This window comes from Anser cygnoides, chromosome 2 (assembly GCF_040182565.1).
Source record: "Anser cygnoides isolate HZ-2024a breed goose chromosome 2, Taihu_goose_T2T_genome, whole genome shotgun sequence".
Classification (NCBI taxonomy): Eukaryota; Metazoa; Chordata; class Aves; order Anseriformes; family Anatidae; genus Anser; species Anser cygnoides.
The window spans coordinates 118,057,726-118,085,039 of record NC_089874.1 but is presented as its reverse complement, the minus strand read 5'-3'; the positions used below and the strand labels follow the sequence as shown (position 1 = coordinate 118,085,039).

Genomic DNA, 27,314 nt, shown 5'->3' with positions numbered 1-27,314 from the left:
TTGTAGTAAGGTAGAAGATGTATTATTTCTGGTAGTTTCTACTGTAATTATTTACAACATGATTTTCTGAACAAATTATTTATTAATAACACTGATTTTAGTAAAAACATATTCAGCAAAATCCTAACCACTTTAAATACATTTGGAGTTTTTCCATTGGCTTCACTGAGATCGTAATCTTGCCGTCTGTATTTTGGAGATATTCATAAGTGAATGAGTCAAGACCTATAATTTTATTTTTTAGAAAGGCATTTTGCTGTGAGTGTAATCAATTAATTTTCTCTTTAGGCCACTCTGGAGCAAGTCATTAAAGAAAATCTGCGGTTAGCTCAAGAATATCAAATTTCTCAGAACTGCTACTTAAACAGTAAAGAAGACCTCACAGAACTCTATGACAATAGAATCAGGATGGAAGCTTCAGTTAGAGATTATCAACAGGTAAAGGACTAATATCATTCATTCAATTCATTTATCTCCTCTTTAAAATTAATTTGATCAATGCAGCTACCTAATAGCAATAGAGTATGTGTTAGTAATCTATCACCTATCACTTGAATTCTTGTTTTCTTCATGAGCATTTCACACTTTCTCTATTTTCATTTCTTTTCTTGTTTGCTTGTTTTTTAAATTTTACAGAGATTTCATGTAAGGTATTCATTACTCATTATTAATGAATTCATAATTCCATTTTTGTACCTGAAATATATTTATTTTTGTACAAAAATATATTACCCAGTATAGTATCCAGTATCTTACCATTACACATAACTTCTCCATGAAATACTCTTTCAGGGAACTGTGAGTTTTATGACAGCTATAATCAGACACTGTAAGCCTTTAATTTAGAAAACAGTCAAACGAAAATGAAAAAAGTTAAAATCTAGTTTGATGAACATCCATGATGGAGGTATAGTGGTGAGGTGTAATGTTCTGTTGAATAAATAGTTATATTTAAAAAGATTTTTTGTTTGAATTTAACAGTGCTGTGGAACATAAATCAAGTGAGGTGTTGTAAAACCTTGTTGTGGAAATGTAATGTAAATTCACGTAAAAAATACATTTTTCTTTGTTTCTTTGCTTTGTATCTATTGCTGTCAGAATAGATCCTATCAAAAACAACTATAATCAATCCAAAAATATTATCCAGGTTATGTTAGGTTATTGTTTGCTTGCCTTTCATATCTGTGTTTTTGAAAATTAATATGCATTGAAATCATCATACTCACAAATCTTATGCTCATATCAACAATTTCTAGTAAGAATGTGTATTAACTCAGGTCTTTTGTACAGGAATCAGGTACTGATACACTGACATTTTAGTCCATTTTCTAAAAGTGCAATGTAGAAATCTTCAAATAAATAAATGAATGAGAAGTGAACTTTAAGTTATTTGTAGTTCTTTTCTCCTATCAATCCTTTTTATATCTTATACCCATGTCTTCAGTCATTGCTCATTTTCTGACATAACACCTCAGTAAATCTCTTTTGAAATTCAGTGTATTCAGTTTGTTCCTGATAAATATCAATAAGAAAATCCTTTCCAGAATATTCTTGTTAACTACACACCCCTCTATATTTCAAGAACAAAACTGTTTTTAAGTCATGTATTCTTAGGGATAACCATATCTGGAGACTAAGTTAGAGATTAAACATTAAAAAATGGAAGAAATTATCTCCTATCCTCACCAAGTGAGTGTCAAATATGTTCTCTTAATATGATAGTACAGACAATGCTATGGGTATTGAAATGTTTCTTAGAAGGAGTTTCTTAGAAGAAGAAATGTTTCTTAGAAGGAATTTAACATTTTTCTCTGAATACGGAATTAGGGCATAGTTTCTATAAACTTCACTAAAGAAAAATAGATTTGTCTTAGGTTATCATCTGGTTTAATTCCTTTGGGTGTAAGAATATTTGTCTTTCACATTCTCAGAATGTAATAGTTCTTGGTAGTATTTGTGAAAGATTTCCTACTCAGCAGTTTACCTCTTCTGGACATAGTGTGGATAATATTATCATACATCTCAATGAGGTAATCTGGAAGTAAAGAAAATTGCAAATGAGTTGGCATATATTATTGCTTTTTTCCTTCTCAATCTGTATACAATAAAATAAACATAGTAAAATGTAGCAAAATTACAATGCAATGCCAACAGGATCTAGTTTCATCAGCACTGCCATATAATCATTTGTTTGGCTTTTTAAAACCTTGTTTATGAAGAAAATGGTTATGAGTAAGTTTCTGTTCTATGAGAGCTTATATTCGGCATTACAACACATATACCTTGCTAGTGCTAGAAATTAGTGATAGGAATATTTAGAATTTCTGACAGTCCTCTGTGCGGTATAGGTATGAAGAAGAGAAATTCTATTCGCAATATTAATTTGAGAATCACAAGGACAACTAATCTAATCTCCTTTTTGATAACTCTACACTTTGTTAAGTGACAAACTAGCCCAAATATTAAGACAAAATATTTCTATTAAAATAGAAATAATATTTTCCATTAAAAATGTGTTGATTACATACACCTCCTATAAAAATAAGTTTGTTTTTGTTTGTTTGTTTTGCTAATAAGCAAAGTACAACTGTAACAGAAAATCAATTTTGGTGGATTGTCAAAGTAATGATTTTCCTAGATGTTGTAATATATACATGCATTACAATGACATGAACATTCAAGAAGAAAGTGTGCTTATCCTTCCCTTCCCTAAATCCTGAGATCTTTTTTCCCTTTACATCCTATACATATAATTGCTCAAATTATAAGCTAATTTTATGAATATTTATGTAAAAGGCACATTGCTAATTTTAATTCGTTTGGAGTATTTTTAACTGGATATAGTAACTGCTGTAACTAATTAAGTAGGTTTGCTTTGGGCTTCTAATAGCTGCTTTGTTCAGCCCAAGAAAAGTCTCCATCTTGATGACAGGTGAAATGTCTTTGGTAACATGAAAAGTTTTGTCATGACCTTGTAAGATTCTGTGCCCTGAGTAAGGTGCAGTTATGGAGGATAATAGGGAGAATACACATCGCTGAATAGAGGAGCTATGCCCATAAAAAGTATACTTTCTTCTGCATGGTGAATGCAAAGGCATTCTCTTTGGAGGAGATAAGAAGGATTTTCTTCATACTACTACACATATGAGGTGTAATGAAAGAAGGTTTTCTATCCCACTGACATTTTCTGGATGTTACTTTTTCCTCTGGATACTTAAGGAGAACTTAGCATGCTATAACAGATAGTAGCCTGGTAGAAAACACACATGCAAGTTTCAGCTTTGCTGCAAGTGAGAAAACATCTTTGCTTTCTTCAGTTCCCATGATTAATGAAGCACTGGTAATCAGATGTTTTTGTGTGTATATAGTACTACTACTGCCTTTGTTTTCTTTACTCTACCTCATATTACAAATTCTTCACCTTAACAAATTCCAGGAGATTTTATGCTTTTGTTAGACTTCTGAAATCAAAAAAAATGGATAAGAATTTGAGCTTTAATTTAGAAGCATTCAAGTTTCTAACGTTCTTTTTAAATTTCTTCTGGAGATCTCAAAGGGCTTTCATATAAGTATTAGGAATATTTTAATGCATGAAAACCAAACTTAATTCTTTACCATATCCTTCTTTTTATATGGGACAATCTTATAACATCTGTCCCATGAATAAAATTTGATACTTCCATTGTATTGTGCTAATACATTGATGGTTGTACTGTAGACATGAGCATTTGTTCTCATGAAGTTGAGTAGATTCCCAGATATAGAGATATGTCTTCATCTCATATATTAAGAAGCTATTTACCTGAATCTGTCTTTAAAATTAAAAGTGTCATAGTCTTACAAAACCTTGATAATTGTTTTTGTTCACATGACTTGTATTTAAAAATAATATCCATGCCAATTATAATTGTTTTAAAATTTAAGTAAAAAATCATTCTCATATTCATGATCTGCTATCTTCAAGAGGCAACATTATACTGAGAGTGTGGGGGAAGAGAGTCTATTGATTTCTGTTTCCTTTTTTTACTTTCTGGATAACTGACATATTATTGCAGTAAAACATATGTAGGGTCAATTCATGCTGAATAGTTATTAGAAACCATGATAACAAAAGTCATTACACTGCAGTTCAGTTTTGACAGTAAAATTTCTGCAACATTATCACAAATCCTCATGCATTAGTGCAATGATCCTTACTATAGCTTCATATTAGAATCAAAAGACTGCTGTAGCATGCTTGATACAAAAAGTCATGCAAGTCAAGTGAAGTTCTTTTCCGCTTTTATAGATAACATATTTTCATGTCTTTCTCATGCATGTGTCTGGATTTCCGCCCTCTTGGATATTACTACTTTTAGTATATTGCTCAGCTGGGATTATTATTTTTTTTTAATGATGTCCCTGTTGTTTTGAATGACTAAATAGAATATAAAATAAATCTGATAGTGGGCACATGTCAGTTTTTGCAATTAACTCCTTCAGATTTTGTGGTTCCCATTCATTGACCTTAATGGCAAAAAATACTATTCTCATATAAACAAAAAATAATTTCTGTCTCTAAATGGTGTTTTTGCTTATTCAGTTCACTCATCTGGAGATCTTGGATTGTTTCATATCTTCACAAGACTAATAGCAAAAGCATGGATAAGATTATGGCAAAAAAAAAAAAAGACCTCCATTCCCATTTCCTTACAAATCTTAAATGAAAAAGAAAACTGTTAAGATTCAGTGTGAAAGAAATTAAAATTATTATAGAAGAAATGTCAGAAGTTTTATCTCTTTTAAAATTAAATGTTTAACCAGTTTTCAGAGATGGTTTGATTATGAACGGAAATGCGTGATGGAGCTAAAATTTCCTTTTTGCAAATATAGTAAGACTAGATAGTAGCTAATAAGCAAAATTATGTAATTTACAATATTCTTAACTATTTTTTCCTGTCTCTAGAATTTTGACACCATGATAGGTTGACAGAATAGACAGCTTCATATAAAAACATAGGGAAAAGAATGTATCTTCAGTAAGGTTTTTATTATGCAAATGTACTAAACTTTCATTGAGCTAATTATATCTTAAAAATTTAAGCGTTAAATTAATAATTAAATTTGAATCAATAGCTCAGTAAGGTCAAATGACTCAATCAGAAAATTAATACAAAAGGCAGTCAAATCAAATTATTAGTTTGATAACAAAATTAAATTATTGAGATAATTTAAGGAGAAGTTGGTCTTCTTTCTGTATGCACCAGCCATATCAATGGCTGGTCAGAACAGAGTGTCTGTAGGACTTAAAAGTGAATAAGTTCCTATAGAAGAAGGTGTCCCATTACAGGAAGTGAAATCTCTTTATTTCTCTGTAAGAAATACAGAAAAGTGATAATTCGATTAAGCGTTTCTAATTGAAATTGAGTGTTCTCTAATGCCTCTGGAAAAAATATCAGGAAACCACTTTTTTCCTAATAGGTACACAAGCTATAGAAAGACTACACAAGCTACAGACCTCCCTATTTTTGTCAAGGTTTTCTTATTTTTTCCCAGCTTTGGGACTACACTACCTTTAATTAAAAAGAATTGTTTTTCTTTTTATTCCTGCATCTATATGCCTCTTCCAGACTCCATTCAGCACAAGATGAACAGAATAGGAAAAAACAGACTATGCTAGCACCTCTTACTAACCAAAGTAGAAAGAGCTGGTCATTGTTAGCACTTCTTGTACTTCACAATACCTTCTAACATGTAGATACACATTAACGTGCCTGTAAGTACAAACTGCAGGGAAGACCTGGTCTGAAGCTGCTCAGTCCTCAGTCAGGTGGTAGGTATAATCTTCAGTCCTGTGTTTACTCTTTTTTATATCCAGGAAAATATTATTAAGCTAGAAGGCTTAGTTTTGCATATATTCTGTGACGCACTTGCTATAGAAAGTAAAGCTTACCCTGATCCTAGTATTCTAGGGTTTTTGTATCAGGAGATGTACATGCATGTGATTACAGAACCCTTTATAACATCTATTTCTTCTGTAACACTTCATAGTGATTTTAGGATTATTACTGTCACAGACGTATTTAATCAAAAACAGGCAGAACTTCCATTATTATTATTAAATTATTATCATTATTAGAATTATTATTATTATTAGAATTATTATTCCATTACTATTATTAAATTTAAAATCAATATTTTTTCTCTAAAGTTTTTAGTTACTTTCTCCTGTTTACATGTAAAGCAGCCAGGTTGAATGGTTGCAGCGTAGGAAACAACATCCTTAGGAAAAGTTCAAAAGTTCAAAAAATATTTGTATCTACTTCACACTTTCATTTTTAACCACATGGATTAATAGTTTTGAGATTTACATTCTTATTAGCTACATAAATTCATGTTCATTCACATTTATTTCAAACGTACATTAAGAGCGTCATTAAGGTCACAGTGTTATAGCTTAATTTTACAAATACTGTATAAAAATATTTGGTGTCAAAATAGTTTGACTTAACATTTAATAACTAACTAAAAACACTTGCAGAAAACAACCAACAAAATACTCTTATTTAATAAAAATCATACTTTTGCTTTCATTTTTAGCACATAAAGTTATTAAAATCTTTCGGGATTATAAAGCACACCTACATTGCAACTCATCTCAAATGCCTTACTAGGGGTACTTATGTTAAAGTCTTATTAGATCTACATTTTCCATGCATGTATGCTTGAAAAAAAAAAAAAAAATCTTAATAGTTTAACATATAAGATTAATGTGGCCTGTTATGCAAACAGTTATTCTAGAAACTGGTAGAAACTTTGTATCACACCTTCTTAAACCTTTCCACTCAGAAAGAATTAAAATAACATCAGTCAGCAGAAATCGGCTCAACCAGAACTAGCTGGGGAAAAAAAAAAAAAAAAATCTCAACTGACTGGTTGGTTGTGGTGAGCTTCTATTCCACATGCATTTGTGTGAACTCTGAACCAGTCACATGAAGGTATGGCTCCAGGACCTTTACAGGAGCCAGGGCTTTAATGGCTGGAGCCTGTGTTGCTGAGGCAACCAGTTTGCATAGATTTTTAGTTAAACCTCTCTTTGCATTTTGGGTGACTCCCAGGGAAGCTTGTCCCAGTGAGGCAAGTTGTGGCAGACACAGTATTTGAGGACACAAGTCTGCCTCATAAGCTTAAAGACAGTTGGGAAAGACTTGTATGCCATGAGTCCTTTAAATTGTCATAGAGATTGGAAGTCAAGATATCATAACACCTTTTTGTTCTAACGATCATTATTCTTCTCAGTTTTCATTACTTCCCTCAAGTCTAGATCGCTTGTGGAACTGTTAAGACCCTTGTGTCTATCAGAAATCTCAGGGAACATATTTCATCATAGAAATACTAAGTTTGTATTTCTGAAAAATAAATAAATAAACACGTATATATTCCAAGCTTTCTGTTTCACACACACAAAAGAAACCAACCAACCAACAAACAAACAAAAAAATTGTCCATCTTATTTCAATTCAGAACGTAAAAAGAAATCCAATAAGGTGCTGGCCAGCTCCAATCCTATATCCACTCTATAATTTATGGTAATTGAATAATTTATTTACTAGAGGATTCATACAAGTAGAAGTTCATTTGGAGAATGTGATTATGCATAAGCAACCATCTCACAGAAACTGTTGGTTTGTCAGCAGTCTTTTTATGTTCAAGTTAGTCTGTACAGATAATATCCCATCTCGTGAGAAAAGCAGGTAGAAGTGCCTTCTCATATGCAGGCAATAATAAGAAATACTATGAAAAGTGACAGCACTGTGGCTACCAGACATGTTAATGACTAATTCTAAGATTAACTTAAGAAATGAGAGAATGCTTAAATAGAAATTTGGAGTGAGAAAGCAAAATCACTTTATTCTTTGAAACACAGTGTAGAAAGAAACTGATGCATGGTATGATTTCCATTAGCTTTCCAAATCAGTCATTTTCACAAAGACAGAGAAAATAGCCTAATTTGGATTTGGTTGAAGGTCTTGTTAGTATTAAGACAACAAGGATTGAGACCTTATGAAAAACAGATATCTCACAACAAAGACTAACAACATGGATTAAACTCTTTTGGTAAATGTCATATATGAAATGGTTCTGGCATTCATTCTCCTCTTCACAATGATACACCTTCATAGTATAAATAATGGAACTTTGTTTGGGTGATAATGTTATCACTATTGATTGTTAAAAGCTTTTTAGCTTCACATCAGAGCAAAAGAATGGATGGCTTCTGCACCTTGTGCAAGGTTTGAATAGCACAGCACTGTACATAAGCAACATCTGTGGAATCACAGAAACACAGAGGTTTTCATCTAGGTTGGAAAAGACTTTCAAGATGATTAAGTCCAACCATCAACCTGGCCTACTGAATACCATTACTAAACCATGTCCCTTAGTACCCACCTCTCTGCAACCTCATTTCAGGTCATTGTAGAGAGCGATGAGGTCTCTCCTCAGCCTCCTTTTCTCCAGACTAAACAACCCTGATTCCCCCATCTGCTCCTCATACATCTTGTTTTCTTGTCCCTTCACCAGCTTCATTGCTCTTCTCTGCACTCGCTTGCACAGCTCAACATCTTTATGGCAGTGAAGGGCCCCAAACTGAACTGAATTTGAGGGGCACTGTCATCAGTACCACGTACATCCCTCGTCCTGCTGGCCGTACTATTTCTGATGCAGTTCAGGATACCATTGGCCTTCTTGGCCACCTGGGCATACTAAGCACACAAACTATCCCGTTCAATATTTTACCACCTACCATTGCATGTGTCCATGGAATTGAGAAGGGAACATAAGAAGAGCAGGTATCTCATTCTTCTGACCCAGCAGTGCCCTGAAACTGTTAATGCTGAGATTAAAACAAAACACTCTATGTAGTGATTTGCAGTGAATGGCAGAAACTGGGTTTTCCCTTAAAAATAACAAGGAAACTTAGCACTAGCTCTTGGAAAGCATTACATTAACAAGCTGGGATGCACACAGTAAGAGCACACAGATTTGTCTGGAAAGAACATGTGATTTTATTTTTTTTCTTTATTTTTAGTCATATGTGTCTCCTCATCTTTTAGATGAAAACTCCTGACTTAAACAAGTGGAAAGGAGTTCACTGAGTTACGATCTCCCAACCAACCATTTCCTGACAGTGTTGTTCTTACCTGTATAGAAGATTGGCTACTAAGATCTTGTAAGAATTATTTTTAAATTGTGGTAAGCCAGTAGAATATGAAATTACAGATCTAAAGAACAAAATTGTCTGGACAATGTCCAAAAAAAAAAAAATAATTGAAAAGTAAAACAATGAGCAGCTTGGTGTGCTGCGATTGTACCTCTAATGTCCAGCAGTGAAAGCCTGTGCTAGAGAGACTTATGCCATAGTACTGATGTCTCCCAAGAACAGTAAAGGGTTCAAGCAGAAGACAGCTAGAATGGATCCACAGAAGAAAAATATAAAATTACCAGTATGGCTAATATTGATTCCTGTCAGCAAAACAACATCTGACGGGAATGAGGGACTTACGATGTCGTTATTCCTCTACCATCTCCTAGTGACAGTAAGTCAAATGTCTCCTCTATTTTATCAGGCTTTGTCACTTGCAATTATTTACAATGCTAGGAGCTTTGTTTCTGCTTGCATGGGAAATTTAAAGGTAGTCGCTAATGATGGTATCTGTGAGGTTAAAATGTCTGCACTTTATGTCTAAAATGTCTACACAGTATTAACGAATCAGCTGCATCACTTTCATTAACTAATTATTTACAAGTAAAAACAACAACAACAACAACAATCAAAACTGTTGAAGAGACTGGAATGTAAGATTATACAATAAAAGTCTTTTATAACCTGACTGATTGTACCACCAATTGGTAGAGCAGAGCTGTGCATGTAAATTTTTAGTTAGAAATTAATATGAAGGATTTTTAAAATCTCTTTCAGACTAATCTAAGCTAAGATTTTCAGAATTTGGGACAAAGGAAACAGAAATGCCAGAGGAAACAAAAAATCAGTTTAGTTTGATTAAAAATAAAATATATTTGGAAATAAATGGGTTGATGTAGAAAGGGCATTTAATATGTTTTTCATAAAGGGAGATCAGTACTTCCTCGCTTAAATGTCAATAATTCAGATGCTTAGTATCCTCCCAGGTTCAAGTATCCTGACAAAATGATTGGAAATAAAATTCCTCCTTTCCCAAGAACACTTGCCTGAATGACCAGGTTACAAATTATCCTTGGCTAAATCTGTCTCAGTTTCTCACTGTACTCATACACTGTGAATAATTAGTTTTGGAGGAGAAAAAAGGATGAAATGGTCATTAAGATATCTGTCTAACAGCAGAACCTTGGTCTACAAGAAATTTTGAGTAAATTGTGCTAAAAGAAGCAGTTTCGTTAGTGATGCTGAAGAAAGAAACCCCAGAATGATGTAGGTCTCAGGGCGGGGCCTGCTACTGAGAGGTATGACATCTTTCAAATCTCTGCTGTAAATGAGACAGTGAGAATGTGAATTTGAGTCTTCCAGTTCTTGAGAACCCTTAACCCTGGAATAATCCTGCAAGTGGAGTGCAGTCCCCCATGATTTTCAGGCTTCAGGCTTTTGTCCCCCTACATTACTGCATGCCAGGGGACTTCCTAAGCTGCCAGCCATCACTGAAAGTCACGCCTACTTCTTCTGGCATTCCTGCTCCTACCCAGCCTGTGTAATACAGAAAGAAGCTTTTTCCTTATTTTCTGGTTACAGTGGGGATGTGGTGGGAGACTGGGACTCTTGTTTAATTGTCCCAGATGTCTGGTTTGTAAAGTCACTCCCCCTTCTGTAAAAAGTAACTTTGCAAGCCCTTTAAAATCGTTCTTGTCTGATATCAGGTTAAGTCTGTAAGTGAGAGCTCTAATTTGGAATATCCAAAAAAGACAAAGCAGATACAAATAATGATAATTGTGCATAAAAGACTATGTTTACTCTATTTACACTGCAATTTCATGGCAATTCCCACCTTCAACTAGCTTTCTGCTTTCTTCTGGGTAATGAGGTTGTTTCAGCTTTTGTGCATGCTCCTATGTCCTGTGGACAGCCATAACAACATCAGCAAATCTACATCATTGCAGCTGTAGTCTGGCTCCTCCCTCGTGTTGGTTGTGTGCCTGCTTTGGGTACCAGCTTAGAGAACTGGTATGGCAGAAAACTAAACTGGCAAAACCCAGTTTACCTGCAGCCACATCTGCACTTTACATAATGGTTTTGCCAAGTCGAATGCAGGCATGTCCCCTGTGAAAGACAAGAAGGGGGGAACACAGCTGAGCATCCATCAAACAAGAGAACCATCAGAACCCTGGCCGATATCCTCTCATGCTGCCATGGAGCTGAAACATCACATACTCTCACACATCTTTTCTAGCATTTATGTTACCTTTTCCATTGAACACTGTTGGTAGAAATTTTCAATCTGACATACCAAGTACATTCAAAAAGTATAATTCCACGGTATGTATCAATTCTGGAAGAAGATTCAAAAATCTCTTTATATGTCTCAGTTATAAAAATAAATTGAAGGTGTCTGTAAGATCAGAGTATGATTATTTATTGTGACTGTGATATGCTCTTGCCAGAAGCCAAAGACAGAAATTTAACAATGACCTAGGCTAGAAATCCTCTTCTTTAGGGAGCAGCTATAACAGATTCATTCATGCTCTTGGGTATGAATCATTCTAACTCACTAGCGATAAATACACATTTGGGGATCTGTTGGAATAAATTCATCATGTAAATATTTTAAAATTATCTAGCCCTATGAAAAACAAACAAACAAACATATTCACAGGTTCTAAAAAGGACTTGCTGAATAGAGGAATAAATGACTAATTAAAAAAAAAAAAAAAAAAAGAAAAAAGGATCTGGGAATGAGGAATTATAGTATGAAAAAGCACCAGAACTGTTCTAATTTTCAGAGATAAACTGTGTCGATGTAGCTTTACTATCCACTTCCCAGTAACTCAGTGTAATTTTGTTAGTCCTAATATGTTTTACCTCTAAATCTAGCCATTCTTGACATTGATTTCAGTGCAATTTGTGTAATAGGTCAAGTAAAGTGGTGCTTATTGACTGCTGATTGTATACGTTTTTCCACCTGAAGTGTTATTGTTAATTGACATGCTCTTTCATTTTCCTGAGATAATTTTCATTCTATTTGAATAACTGCCTGTAATTCTCCCTTTGTAAACTTGGTCTCTTTCATGGCAAATATCAAATACAGTTTTGAGAATCAGATAAATTGTAGACACTAATTCATTCTTTCACCCACAGAACATTAAAATAATCAGATTCAAGCTAATTTGTCAAACATAATTTACCTTTAGTGAATATATGCTGTCTGCCCTTAACTAAATCACCCATCTCTAAATGTCTTGTAATCTTGTCCCATACTATTATTTCCAGTAATATTCTTGCAAAAGAATCCTGGCTAACACTAATGGCCTGAAGTTTTCTGAATAATTCTTTCTGTCTTGACATATTGCTGGATGCTCTACCTCTATTCCTATGTGATTACAGATCCTATATTACCAGACTCTTTACCTTAATTCCTGGGGATTATAGAATTATAGGACAAGCTATTTAATCATTGTCTATTGGTTGCCTTATGAAGCTTTTTAACTATATTTCAAAGGTTGCCTTCATTATTTATTTATTTATTTATTTTTGTAATTATGAGGGTGGCAACATGGATGATACTTACCTTTCTGATGCATGCCTAGTTTTCTTCAGCTGATGAGACTAAATTGTCTAAACACACCATATCGGACAGAAAGAAACCTAAGCATTGTTTTAAACAGTAGCAATCTGATTTGTATGTTGATGTACCACCAGATAATACAAGAGTTTCCTCTTCTTCTGTTGAGAAGTAACGTTGATTCCTCTGTGGTCCCACTTGTTTCCTCTAACTGGTTCCAAATGTGTTTCTCCCATTCTAAGGTTTTCGAAATAACTGTACAAAGACAGCAACAATGACCCTTCTTGAAATTTCATCTTGTAGGTACATCTTCCTCTGTTGTTTTTTTGTAGACAGAACATAGGCTCTATCTGCTCCACATGGTCTTGCAAAAAATTCCTTTTGTTTCTGATCCACTGAAATAATGACTATTTTTTGTCATTCATCCAAGCAGTATCCTTTTCTGGCGCTTCCCACAGTAGCCTTTGATTCTTGTGTTTTCTCTGCATACCAGAATCCCACCAGAACTCCTTTCTGGGTTACTCCCAGGAAGAATGTGACACAACCAAGCTTCTAGTCTCTTAATGTCTCTCTGATGTTGTAAGGCAGGCATAGATGGCAGTTATACACTGTACAAAAAAAAAAAAAAAAAAAAAAAGTGGAAATTGAAATCTCAAGGTTACATAGTCTAAAATAAGACTTTCACAAGGGATTACTCTGTGACCATGAGTATGTTGACTTCATTAAAGCTGTATAACTTGCAAAATGTACTTTTAGATATATGAGCTGTTGCTACTCTTTGCAAAGTGTTTAAATCCTTCCCAGAATCCTGCAGAAGGGAACCACCTTCCCAAGGAATTTACACTTCATACACAGCCTTCAGTGTGCATGTGTCTGCCACAAGCCCAGTGAAAATTCAGGGCAGAGGAATGGTAGCCAGCACTCCAGAAGAGGTTCATAAACCAAGGAGTATCTTTTTAAATCTCTTGTCTTTATATGTCTGTGAATACTCTACCATTTCAGTCCAAATTCAGACTAGTTACTTTAAAACAGCGCTGAAAAGAATCCCGTTCTACTGATAATTCTGTCCCCAGGTTTTCATTCTACTGCAGGAAATGTCAGGAACTGTATAGAAAGATGCTGCTCTCATCGCTCACTACACCAAGGTCTTAGGCACACCAGATGTGCTCTGTAGGCATACACAGATGTTTCTGTGTGGGCTTCTCTAAAGGTGGGATTGGCATATTTGAAAAACCCTCAGGGGATTCAGGGGGCTTGTGATGAAGGGTCAGATAGGAAGAACCCAATCTGATTTGCTGAACAGCCATTGCTAACAACCATTGTTAACAACAGTTGAGAAAAAAACATACTTTTTATTTGTATGCTCAGAACACTTGATCCCAAAGTCAGTGAATGATATGAATCACCATGCTATTTTCCAGATAATTGTTTTTTACATGTGAAGTAGTGAAGTAGTTCCCTTTGTGTCTCTGATTCAAACTGCAGTTTTACAGAACAGAAAAAACTTCCTCATCTTGAGGTATAACAAACATAAATTTACATTCACTCTCTGCAGATATCTCTATCATATTATACGAGCTAATAAATATCTAAATGTTTTTAAGATATGTTTCTTTTGCACTTTATCATACATGAAAATGATTAGTATTATTTTCTTCCTTTGTGTATCTGAAAACTAAAGTATATACTATATAATATTATCTATATATATTAGCTTTCTAGAGATTATATTCATTTCAGGCATCAAATTCAAGATAATCAAAATCTCAAACTTTGTTTACTAATTTCATACGTATCTATTCTTTTAATATCCTGTCTTGGTTCTCTAGTTATAACATAGATGCACCTAAAGTTCGCTAGAAACATTTGCCATTAGCTCCTTCTAAAAAAAATTAAATTTGAGGATAATCCTACCTCCAGAGCTTATTCTGTTCCTGGCCATTGACTGTGACAGTGAAAGGCTCATCTGAAAGCAGTGGAGCATCCCATCTAAAAGCATAAAACATATTACATTTCATGAAAAAGCTAATTCAGATTGTTTAATTCTGGTAATATTGCCTCTGTCACCTTCAAAATCAAAATGTTCTTTCCTGTTATTATAAAGAAAACAACCAAATTGCTTAAAAACCCATTTGAATACACAGCTGCCTTATGTTGCATACTAATTTGATTAAAAATGCTTGTGCCTCACCAGCATTTTTTACATAAAACATGCTGGTGAATTTAACAAAGAAATATAAATATATTTTAGCAATTTTTGATGATAGAGTACACTATAGTGTCCACTATACCCCTGGACCAAACAAAGATGTCATTGCAGCATTGGAAGGCTCTAAACTGAATGTCTTGCTGTATTTGTTTGCTCAACGCTTTGGGCACTGTGCCAACCTCATTGTGAATAACTGCATTAGTCAAGTGTATCCAAATTATTACAACACAGCGTCCATCCCAGTTATTGCTGTTGAAGCATTTTCTGAATCTTCACATCATCAGAAGCATTTATTTGAGGGGAGAACTTTACAAAAAATCAGAACAATTTTAATTTTAGACAGAAAATCTTAACATCTTTACAAGTGGCTTGTGTAACTAGGTTTTCTTAGAAAGCATAATTAGGAAGAAATTGTACTACTTTTGTTTACTTATTACAAACACCTTGCCTAAAGTTAGGAGCTTCCATGACATTACAGTGAATAAAAGAGGAGTCAGAGCACAATTCTCTATATTTATTTTTCATCTTACAGAAATAAGTATTGTCAATAGTTGTTTCACCATCTTCTAACTTCATTCTACCAGTTTAACTCCTTGAATGAGATGGTGATGACACTATAAGTATTAGCTGATCTGTAATTACCATGCCTTCATACAAGACTGAAGACTGTGTATCTTAATCTCTTCTCTCCTAGAGGAGATCCTCCTTCTAATGCAGAGATGTCCAGTCTTTCATGCCATAGCAATCCTTGTGCAATGGATCCTTGTGTATGTCTGCAAGATACAGAGCATGAAGATCACCATGTTCCCACCTTTCCATTTCAGAATAGCTCCACTCAAATTGGTCAGTGGGTCCCCAGACAACCTAGCAATATTTATTTCTGCAGCCCTTGTTGTCTTGCCCCTCATGTTTGGCCATTTTTATTACTCTACAATTTCTAGCTCAGCATTGCCCTCATCTTGAGTATAGTTCAGGCAAGAGAGATGCATTTGAGCTGTGTGATAGCTACACGTCATTCAAAATATGCAGTCTGAACATTCCTGTTATATAGGCAAAGAAATCTCTCTCCTCAAGTTGGAACTTGTGTTTTCCTTCTCTTATAGTGGACAACTGTACTTTTTCTTCATTATCTAGTCCACTGAAGCAAGACTTCAAATGATACATTAATGATATGTCCTTAAGTTTTTACTCACACTGTCCCTTATCTTTTATACTCGACATCAGGTTCATCAGTGTTTTGTATTTTACCAAGCCCCTTGTTTGGGAATAAAAATTGAAGCCTCTTTTACCAGCATGTATAACTGACCTTACTGAGGAATTTCACATGGGATAGTATTAAACATTTATACACCTGAAAGTTTTGTCTAGTGCACTGTATTAATCAGAAAAGTGTATATTATTATGACATGAACATCTAAATTATCATCTACTAAACTTGGTTAGAAGCAGGAAGTTGCAATATTTTAAAAAATACTTGACATTATATTGAAAAGAAAAAAATACTCTAAATTTCCTGTGCAAGAAAAAATGCAAAGCCATTCATTTTCTTTGAAATGCTGACGTTTTTCATTGTATGAAAAACATATTGCGACTTAGACAATATATTGCGATGTTATATTTAAAATATGTTGTTATATTAAATATGATGTGTCCATGTTAATGTTATCATGCACTGTACTAACTCATAATTAATTTAAGAAACAGTAGAGATTATGAAAATTTCAGAAATTGTCTACATTTAATGAGAAAACAGAAATTGCTTTTGGAAATAGTTTCCTGGGGAAAAATAAAATAAAATAAAAATCTGGCAGCTCAATGAAATTTTAGAAGACTGTTATTTTGGTGGAAAAGTGAAATTTTAAATGTTCCTCTATCTATCACTAGTAACTGCCAGATGCACATTTTTGTTCCTTACCATAACAAATTAATATTCATTTTCTGGTGAAGAATATAAATAACAAAATATTGTAAAAATGTGAGTCACTGCCTTCTCTATCAAGTCCAGAACAGTGTTTTTACAAAGTGTTTCCTCTTCGCATCACTAGGATCAAAGAGCAGAGACTCTTCTTTGATAAGATCTTTTACTATCAGATAAACTGTCTCTCTCACATCAGGAGGAAAACTGTGGGTGCAATACCTCATAGAGGAGCCCAAGCCAATATTTGTCACTTCGTAGGCTATTGGCTTTTCAGATATTGCCCGACATAGGAGACAAGTATCTTCTGTTTAGTTAGGACCTTGATCTCCCCATATACAGCCACCAAACATAGTCTGTTGAGGAACCGTTCTTTTTTCTGTCATCTGCAGTTAATGATTTTCTATCAAATTTTATGAAGGAGGAACTCAGGAAGCGGTTTGAACATACATGTTAGCATAACAGCTTTCATGAAGAGGGAATGAACCAGAAAATTCAGTTAGGGATGTTCTGGTGCAAATCATACATTTGACCTATCCAAATACTAATTTTTCTGGGCCTAGCAATAATAAGGACTTAGTCGCAGCAAAACTGCAAGAGCAAGGCTCAGCTTCTCTGCTCCTACCCCAAAGTGGAACAGCTTTACTGCAGGGATGTAGCCATCTAAAACTGTACATACATTTTTAGGAATAAAGGCCTCTCTACAGGTAGAATTACAATTGTTGTTCACTCTTTGTGGTTGTTCTCTCCTTTTCTTTAGCTTACACAGTCCCCTGCATAAACCTATCCATACAGAGGATAGACATACATATAGGAGAAAACAGAACCCAGGATCCATGTTAAAACAGATTTAATTCCAGGAATTCTGAGTCTTAGTCCATGCATTTATCCTCAGTCTCTGTTTTTAGAACTAAGTAAAAGCAAGCAGAATGCAGAGTTTATTCTGATAGCTGGACTCAGCTCACTATAGCAATTTGGGGGTGCTACTAGTGCCACCTCCTTATATCTGCTTCCAAACTTCATCAGTGAGAACTGAATGCTTACCTTAGATCCAAATCCTGCAACACTGTCCTTCATAGTGTAGATGTTGAATGATCTGCCCAACTGGAGAGAGTTTGTTTCTCTGCTGTGCAAAATATATGTGCAAAATATAGAAAGAAGAACACATTTCACAAGATCCACTTAACAGGCTAAATAACAAGATTTTCAATATGAGTACATCATTATCACATTTGGAGCTGAAATATTTTGTCACACTAACATAACTCAGAACAAAATTACAAGCTTTAATAGCAGACTACTATATACAAGTTTCCTCAAGGATAAAGTAGACCTGATTTTTGACACACGAACAAGTTATTGTCCATCAGCTGCACAAAGGTAAGTGCCTGTGTGCACAGTTCAGCAAATAGTACCATGTACCAGAAGTATGGTAAATTATCATACTGTGAGTGAGGGATACGTGATTTCCCAGTCAGATATGGATGCACTTGCAATATGGATAGATGGAGAGAATTTATGCAGGTATGCAAACCATTTAACTAGAGACATAAATACCATGTCTTGTGATGCTCTTGATAGGTCCATATAGCCTTTTAAACAACACCATGGTATTTCTGTGTATGCCTTAAATTATCTTGTGTTGAACACTCGTTACAGAGTAAAAGAATGCACAGCAACTAAATGACAGAGCAGCTGATGCATGGTAACCTTTTCATGTGTCAAAAGCCTCTGACAACTTGAGTTTTACATATGCTTTTGGATTTTTTACATTAAATCATCAACCTGCCAATGTTGTTCCCAAAAGTCGTACTCAAAAAATTATTCTGTTGAATGATCAGGGACTACTTTTAATTTATTTGGGCAAGAATGAACACTTCTGGAAGTTTCTTAGATTTTTGCAAGACTTTGGGGAAAGAATTAAAGGTGGAAGCATTTTTTTTTTTCATGAATAGCTAACTGAGCTTCATTTTGCCTTAGGTTGTACTATGTGAGGTCATTGATATGTGGATTTTTTGAAAACAATTTTTCATTCAATGAGAGCTCAGTCTACTTTATTAGCTTCCCTAAACAATCTGATGTTTTATATGTATGCTTAACTCTTCAAATATAGTCTGCCTGCCTCCCAGCTGATTAAGTAATATCATGTTTTGTAAATGTTCAGAAACTCTAGAGTAGCTAAGGTTACCATACCTTTTTAATTCTGTAAAGCTCTTGCAGTGCATACTCCCCAATGCCAGTGTGTATGCACAGTTTACTCAATGTACTAAGAATGCAGGCAGCAACAACAGCCTTTGTATCAGACAGCAGATCTGAGAGACACATGTCGATTGCAGATAACCAGCTTGCTTTCATACTAACATGTTGACATTCATCAAGGGATTTAACATTACTTTCTACCTTTTGGAAGATGTGATTCCCACCAGATATTTCAATGTGCAATTTTTTATTTTTATTTTTTTAATTTATTGTATTTTATTATGGGGAGGAAAAAAGGCTTAGGATGCTTAATTTCTCCCTCTGCCATGTGGAGCATCTTGTGGAAGGGATTGTTTTTAATTTCCTTAGCCAATATTTTGTGAACGTATTTTCTTCCTATAGAGGAAAGATTGTGATGAGCAACAGAGACCACAAAGAAAGAGTTAAGCCTGTATCTCCTTACAAAAATGATTTAATCTGTTACAATTGTAACCTATCTGTACAGGAACACATAGGAACACAAAGAAGTGTTAATTAAAGATACTAAGTCAAAGTATATAAGATAAAATCAGTTCCCTTTTCCTTCCTCAGACATTTTCTTCTATTTAGATGCAAGGTGATCAAAGTATAGCAAACAAGCCATAGGAGAATTTCTCCGGTACTTGAAAGATCTTTAGCTACTCTGAACCTCTGTGTGAAACCCAGATTCCTGCAGCCATAATTTCCTTCCAGAATTAAATGATGAAACAGTTCCAGCTTAGAATTAAAGCTAGAATGCTGTAATTTTCTAAAGTACTGCCCATGATCATTAAAAGTACTGTCAGCCACTATTCAGTGGCTGATAATCAGTGCAGTGAAGTCCAGCTGCTGCTTTAAGTCTGGTATTTGAACATGCAATCTGGGACACATTGGGCAGATACCCTGCAAGGGTATTTTATTAAATTAACAGTAGTGAATGGTGCATAAAATTGTCACTAAGATAAATTTATTACAGTATGATTTTCTTCTCACATTATTCTGTATGGGGTGCTACCCCAACAGAGTTTCCAATTCAGTAGTATGCCTGAAGCCAGGGGTTTTATCAGCAGTGTGTCAAAGGGTGTCTGGCTCTCATTCATATATAATTTACTCTTATTACACAGGATATTTCTATTGTTCTGCACTAACAGTTATATATTTTCTAATGAAGGTTTAAATCAACTGGGAACCACGGTATAAAGAGAGTTTCAGTATTTTGTGCCAAATATGGATCGTTTGTCTTCCTGTTAGTTATGGATTGTGAGTGTATTATTGCTGAAGTGAAGTTATTATTTTTTTTGTTTGTTTGTTTCATGTATTTAACATTATATAAATTATAGGGATTTTTCAAGTGTTCTAAATGAACAATACCATTTAGAAAAAAATGTCAGAGATGATTAAAATAAACATACGAGCCTACCTAGCCTTCCTAGGTCAGCTTTGTGCTCTATTGAACTTTCAGTGGTAACTCTGACAGTATTGGTGTTTGGTATTTACAAGCTGTGTCTAGACAAGAGCTGAATAACTATATACCTGCAAGCTTCCGTAAGGAAATTTTCTTCTCCATATAATATTCTCTTCAAAGTTTTAAAATTTCTCCAAATTATGTTTGCTTTACTTGTTTCTGTTGTATTTGCTGTATGCTGGTTGCACCTGACTGCGAAGCTGTATGTTGGTCGGAAGTGGGCATCAGCACATGCTAACACTCGCAGAGCTAAGAACTTTTCAAGGTTCACATAGGCATTTCAGACCTTCTTTTTCTATGTATCTGGGAAAGTTCTTGGTGGATTGGCTGTCTTGCCCATGTTACCAGCTTTCTGGGGAAAGGCAGGCAGTTGGGACTTTTGTATGGAATGATGGAGAGCTTGATGTGCGTCCTCTCTACACACATTGCAGCACTTCAGGGCTATGTTCCCACAGTCACATAAACTTTGTGATAGTGTTAATATTGGTAAACACAGAGCTGGGCCTGGCTAAGTTTCCAGAATTAGTGTCTGAGCATCATGGCTGATTTTTTCACATATTACCAACTGTTAAAGTATCCTATGATCATGTCTGAAATTAGCAAGTGATTGTACTTTTTGCTATAATGTACCCTCTCGTTGTTATTTATGTATTATTTCTTCTTGTTAGGTATTGATAAGAGATTAATTTGGGAGACCAACTCATTGCTTCTGTTCATTTTCTGGGCTTCTGCTCCTTGCACTTCCTGTTTTATAAAAACCATGATTAACCACTGCTTTTGGGTTAAAATTCACATTTTCAAAACTTTTTTTTTTTTCTCCCATGAAAATTGTGATGGATCAAATTATTGAACCAACAGTGAGGCTCCTGTTATATAACTCCCACTAATTATAGATATTTTTTACACTTTAGTCAATATATTATTCTCCTAAATATCCCCACCATTGTGTGCATAAACATGTCAATAATGTTTTTAATGCGGGTCCCTCCTGAAGGCATGTTACCACTGGCAAAATGGTCTGAGAATTAGCTCAGAAAGTGAGTGACATTTGTGAGAAGTGTTCTGGATGAAATAAATATTTAAACAAGCTGAGCATAGCTGGTTAAGAATTTATTTTTTCCTTGAAAACATGGCAGTTTTTTTTTACCTGAATTCTTCATAGGACTTTATTAAAAGCTATAACAGGCACTTAGGGCCTTGTAAGAATTTCTGCTTGTAGCGGGTTGCTTAAACCCAGTGCAGACTGGGAATCTGTCTCAAATAATCTATATGGATTTTTTAAGTCCAGACAATTGAAAACATATGCATAGATTTTTCTTATTTGTTTCTGTTTAAGCTATACTAGTGACTCTATAATGCATGAAAATATCCAATCCTGCTCTAACTTAAAACACAACAGAGAACCTGAGCTTTGATCCTTCCACCTTCAGATGAGTGGCATAGCCACCTGGTGGTTGTTTCTTCTGGCATAAGCAAACCCCTCTGTTAATCTCTTTCTCCAGTTCTTCACATGAAACTACAATAAATAAATAAATAATAGTAATAATAATAATAATTAATACTACTACTAATAATAATAATTAGAAAACAACAAACAGAAATCCCAGTGTCACCCTCATATGAAAAAGGAGAATGTTTGAACTTGGGAAGAAGCTGGTGGCACAGGAGGATTTTTCCCTGCACTTCTCTAATGCTCGATTTTCTTAAGAGCAAAGGCCAACTTTCTTTAAATGTAAATATTATCATATTTTCTTCTCTATACATAGGTATACTTTTAGCAGATATTAAGATTTAAAAACATTCTCAGTAGTCCCGTAGATCAATCATTAAAGTTTAAACACTGAAGAGTGTTCATCAGGTGAAGTGATAAATATAATTTAAACGAATATATTCAAATTAAGGCTACCGTACAGTGTTGCTATCAATTTTTATATAATGAAAGACATTAAATGAATCCTTGCTAATGCATTATTGGTATGTGAAGAACAAGAGGAAACAAATCACACACATTTTCCCACTTAATTGTAGTGCTAGACGCTCATTGTCATATCATTGACCTATTTGGTCATGCCCAAGTTAATCATGCCTGAACCTTTTCCCAGTGGGAAATAAGCTTCTTCACTTCCTGTCTTGCAGGAATATCAACTAAAACTCAGTCACATATGCCTATAGTCTGATCACTGCAACCCACCGTAAACATCGTCTCCAGCAGTGAAACTGCAGTCTGCAGCGTGCCCGTGAGAGTCGGTGTCAAAAACCCATCACTTCCCATGTGCCTTCGTTCAAATCCATTCAATCACTTACCACATTAAATCACACCGACCTCTGTTTGCAAAAGTGCTCCCCTCCTTTTTTTCTTTTTTTAATCCTTTTTTTTTCTTTTTTGTTTGCAGGAAACTGTTTTGTCACACTGAAATAGAGTTTATGTGCAGTGACAGCCTAATAAGCCAGCAACTTTAGTCGCTTATTAAAGTCAAGCATGTGTCTTTGTTTCATCTTGCTAATGATGTGGAACCGTTGAGGCCCGAGTATATTTCGTCTGGACGGTGTGGGAGCGAATGCTGAGAGCTCATTACTTGGCTCCCCATTGGAATCCTGCAGGCTTCTGCTCATTGAGGAGACTGTGGGGGCTTTGACAGAATTATTATACTGAATATTTTTAGACTCATTAACTATATCACCAAAGCAAAACATCTCTTCCTTAGATGCAAATGGCTGCAGCTACTGTGGCTTTGCTTTAGTTATTGCAGAAAAAAGGATGAAGCTTGAAAACAACTTAGGGAAAAGATTTTCATGCCTGAATGTTTGAATTTGTAACTTATATTGGGAATGTGTAAGCCTTTTTTACCACATTTAAGCCACTCATGTCTAAGTGCCATTTAAAAATGCATATATTCAGTTTCATGTAGTAAGCGGTGCTCAGTCTTTTAAATTGAGAGAGTGCCATTGAAGTACACAGCAAATAGGAGCTTTACAAATTCCACTTTCTAGTCCAGAGTGAAATGTATATATATATATATATATATATATATGTAAAAAGCTCATGTTAAAGTAATTATAGATGCTTGAGTTAAGCCTTCAAAGGTAAAGAAATTCAGAGTTAAAGCTAAAAATTCTGACTTTCCTTTAACCTAAGCACTGGAACATATGTACTGTGCAGTATGAAAGATCACACACTTCTCCAAGCCACACAATTCCTAACCACAACAGAGTGATTTAAAGATGAGGAGTGAGACAAAATTTTTAGCTTAAGCCTGAATTTCCTTGCTATGATGGGTTTAAGTTGGTTCTTAATGTTACTTTATTGTAGCTTTTTGTGGCTTAATTGAGACTTAAGGTGTACTTGAAGAAAAATATGAATATCTTAAAATTAATTCTTCAGAGCAAAGGACAGAAAATTGCATTTATGGCTCCATTTGTTGGAAAAGTTAAGTTGGCTGTGAACTGTACATTATTCCACCTTCTATAAAATTATATTTTGATTTCTTGATGGAGACCTTTTCTATGTGTTGTGTACATTCTAGTTTTCTATAAATTATGAGTCTGAGTAATTGTGTAAGTATATGCACATTTAAAAAAACTAGATGAGTGTTTTTTCTCATAATGTGTGCAAGGTTCCATCAGGATTTCATTCTCCAAAATGTTTTTAGGTGAAAAAAAACAAACAAACAAACAAACAAAAAAAAACACAACAACTATTTTGATTCCTAGGAAGAAAGACATTGCTTTTATTTTGTGGTTCATTTCCTGCTGTAGTATTCTCTGACAATGGTGACACTGTCTTTATACATCAAGAAGTTCTTCTTTCAGTGACTGCCAGGGACTCTGGAGGGAATACTTCATATTTGAAACACGTTTCCCTTTGGGATTTCACCATCAGAATAACAGTTCTGATCAGCAACCCATCAGATTTATTTATTTTTTTTTTTTCCGAAGCTATGAAAAGGAATAGTTAAAAATCTTGACAGACAAGAAACTTATACTGAATTGAAGTTCATTGCTGTGCACATAAGAGCTCCATGTTCTCCCTCAAGCAGTATTTTCTTAATAGGTGTATGAGCTGTTAGGATTTTTCAAGTTAAGCTTTTTGAGTTTCTGAAGCCTGAGAGTGGACAGATGGTGTGGCTGCAGTCTTCATTCTGTGATCTTGCAGTTCCTATTCATACCAGTTTGTGGCACAATACTATTTAATTTAGATGTTGGGCAGGCTTTCAAACTTCCGTGCCTCATCCTCAGTATCTAAACATTTTATTTAAGCACCTAGATAATAGTAGCCCAATATTTACTAGAAAAACACAGTCCTTTTGAAAGACAGAATTATAAATATGGGTCCCAGCCAGGAAGCCAACTCTGAAAACCATGGTCATGGTTAATCATTAATATACTTTTTCTTTAAGTAGCAGATGACTTTTCAAATTTGAACGTAAATACTCTGTCAGGAATATTTTCACCTGCAGAACCAGTTCACAGTTGTGATTTCAGATGTTTTGCAGTTAAAAATAGCCTGAAGCCAACACACCTGTCTAGATACATGTATGATTCACGGAAAATAAAACAGACTTGAGCTGTAGGCATGCAAATGCAATTGTTTCATTTCTTGCATACAGTATGATAATCAAATTAGTAGAATAGTGCTGTAAACAGGAGCTCACTTATCAGTTATTGTATTTACAATGTTGTGATTATCCAAACTTAAAATCACCATACCGTCCCACCCATCTTTTTACTTATTTTAGCTCTTTTTAACACCTTTGCTTTGTGCCATTTCAGTTTTGGGGAGAAAATGTATGCTTTGTTTGTTTGTTTGTTTTGTTTTACTTAAAGCAGTCCTGCAGTAAAAAAACACCGGCCAAACATACACTCTGCTGGGGGAAGTGAACTAGGAGAGTCCTTAAGTCTTATTAAGATTCAGTCTTGAACTATACAATAAATACTTATCAAATTATATGATATAATAAACTACTTTTTCTACATTCTTAGTGGCTGTATTTCAGTGAGCTCTGTATTACAAATCTTTCCATGTCCAACAACATGCAGCTTTTCAGTTGTCAACTTTTTAGCTATTATGTAGCTGCCAAAAGTGATTTTCCTATACTATGGATCAAATTCAAAGCTCTGTACTTATATGGGTTTTCAGTATATATTTAAAATTTCTTCATTATTTGCTACCTGTAGAACAATAGCTGACTTCTGTAATTTTCTGTTATCTAGCCTCCATACAAGATTAGAGCTTTGTATTTATGCTGAAATGGTTGCCTTAGATGAGCTAGTTTTGACAGTGAAATTGTTTTTCTTCCTGGTTTGGACCTATGGTGGTTTTATTTTATTCATACTTTTCAAGTAATAGAAAAAAAAATAGTAATATTTTATTCTATATTGCACATATGATTGACGTCAGAAAGGATCAGGGTTAAGGGGCCTTTACAACTTTTGAATGAAATATTTAAAGAAAAGTGATTTCAGTCTGTTTTCATGTGTTGTTGTTGTTGTTTTAATAAATTAAGCTTGTAGGGCTAAATTTATCTATACACTCTTTACAGCTTTTCCAATCTCTAGAATAGTGTAAAGCATCCTTATATGCAATTATTTTGCATTAGAGGAGTGAAAAACAGTTGGTATGCTAGTCAACCTAGTCTTTAGCTTGAAACAGACTTACTAATTTTATTATCTAGGATACAATAGCTGTGTCTGCACTAAAAGGTAGATGCGCCTGCTGGGTGCCCTGCGGTCCTGCTCTCCTGATCTTCCGAAGTGGGAAGCTTTTGAAGCACAATATGTTCCCGTCCTTGTTTGTGCATCCAAAAGAAAGCAAGGTGCACGTGCAGTGCTTAGGATCTTTTCTCAGTGTGCTGATTGTACGTGCCATTGCATCAGCTGGCTAACAGACCATATAGACTGTCATGGGAAGGTTATCAATATACTTACGTTCAGTTTTTAACAAAAAATCTTTTTCTCCCACACTCATACACCTTGCCTCTGTCCTCTTGTGATGCCAAAGACAGAAATAAGAGTGTGCCAAAGATGAAGCCGATGTGAGGATGTCACAGGGTTATTCAGGATGAAACAATGCATGTGGACAGGGACTAAACAAATGTATCAGGGAAGATCTTGTCAAGATCTCTGTAAAGCAAGTATCTTTGATGTGTTGTGTTAATTTTGCTGTTTTTTTTTTTTTTTTTTTGCAGAAGTTGAAGTTGCATAAGGCCATATACAGGCAGACAGTAAAAGAAACTTTGAGGTTCAGAATATATTCAGAGTATTGTTTTAATCTGGCCAGTTTAGCTATATAGCAAGCAATCACTATTAAAAACATTTTCGCATACTATCAAAGAGAAAAAAAAAAAAAAGGAAAAGAAAAAAGAGGAAACTTTTCAAAATGTACTGTAGAAAGTAAAGCTTTAATATATGTATTATCTCCCATTCCCTTCCTCTGATGAAAAAAATGTATAAAGGAAAGGTCCTGTTTAAAGGCTTTTACTTTCTTTTCCTTTTTGCAGAAAGGGACAACTGATTAAGATGAGCTGTAACTATTTTTACTGATGCTGTTAGAAGCTGAACATGTGTCCTGAAGTGTAGAAGAGAAACACATGCAAAGGTGTGGGGAAAAAATCACAGAAAAAAAAAATCAGCTTCTGATTTTTATACTTTCAATTTTTCATCATTGTCATTGCATGGATGACTGTCAGCATTGCTTTTCTGACACTTTTGATGTATAAAAACATCCTAAAAAAAAAGGAAGCCAAGGAGAGTTCCCTGAGC

General features: G+C 34.6%; 1 protein-coding gene across 8 annotated transcripts in view; it reads left to right on the top strand.

The window, feature by feature from the left end:
- Positions 1-27,314, top strand: part of CCDC178 (coiled-coil domain containing 178) — a 181,039-nt gene that overhangs the window by 121,803 nt on the left and 31,922 nt on the right. For 7 of the 8 annotated variants that reach the window (XM_048049361.2, XM_048049356.2, XM_066992901.1 and 4 more), the window contains one exon: positions 289-438. In XM_048049361.2, coding sequence (XP_047905318.2) covers positions 289-438 — 150 coding nt within the window. Of the gene's footprint in view, positions 1-288; positions 439-22,948; positions 23,835-27,314 lie in introns of those variants that run through there. The other variant, XM_048049359.2, reaches the window with a different exon arrangement.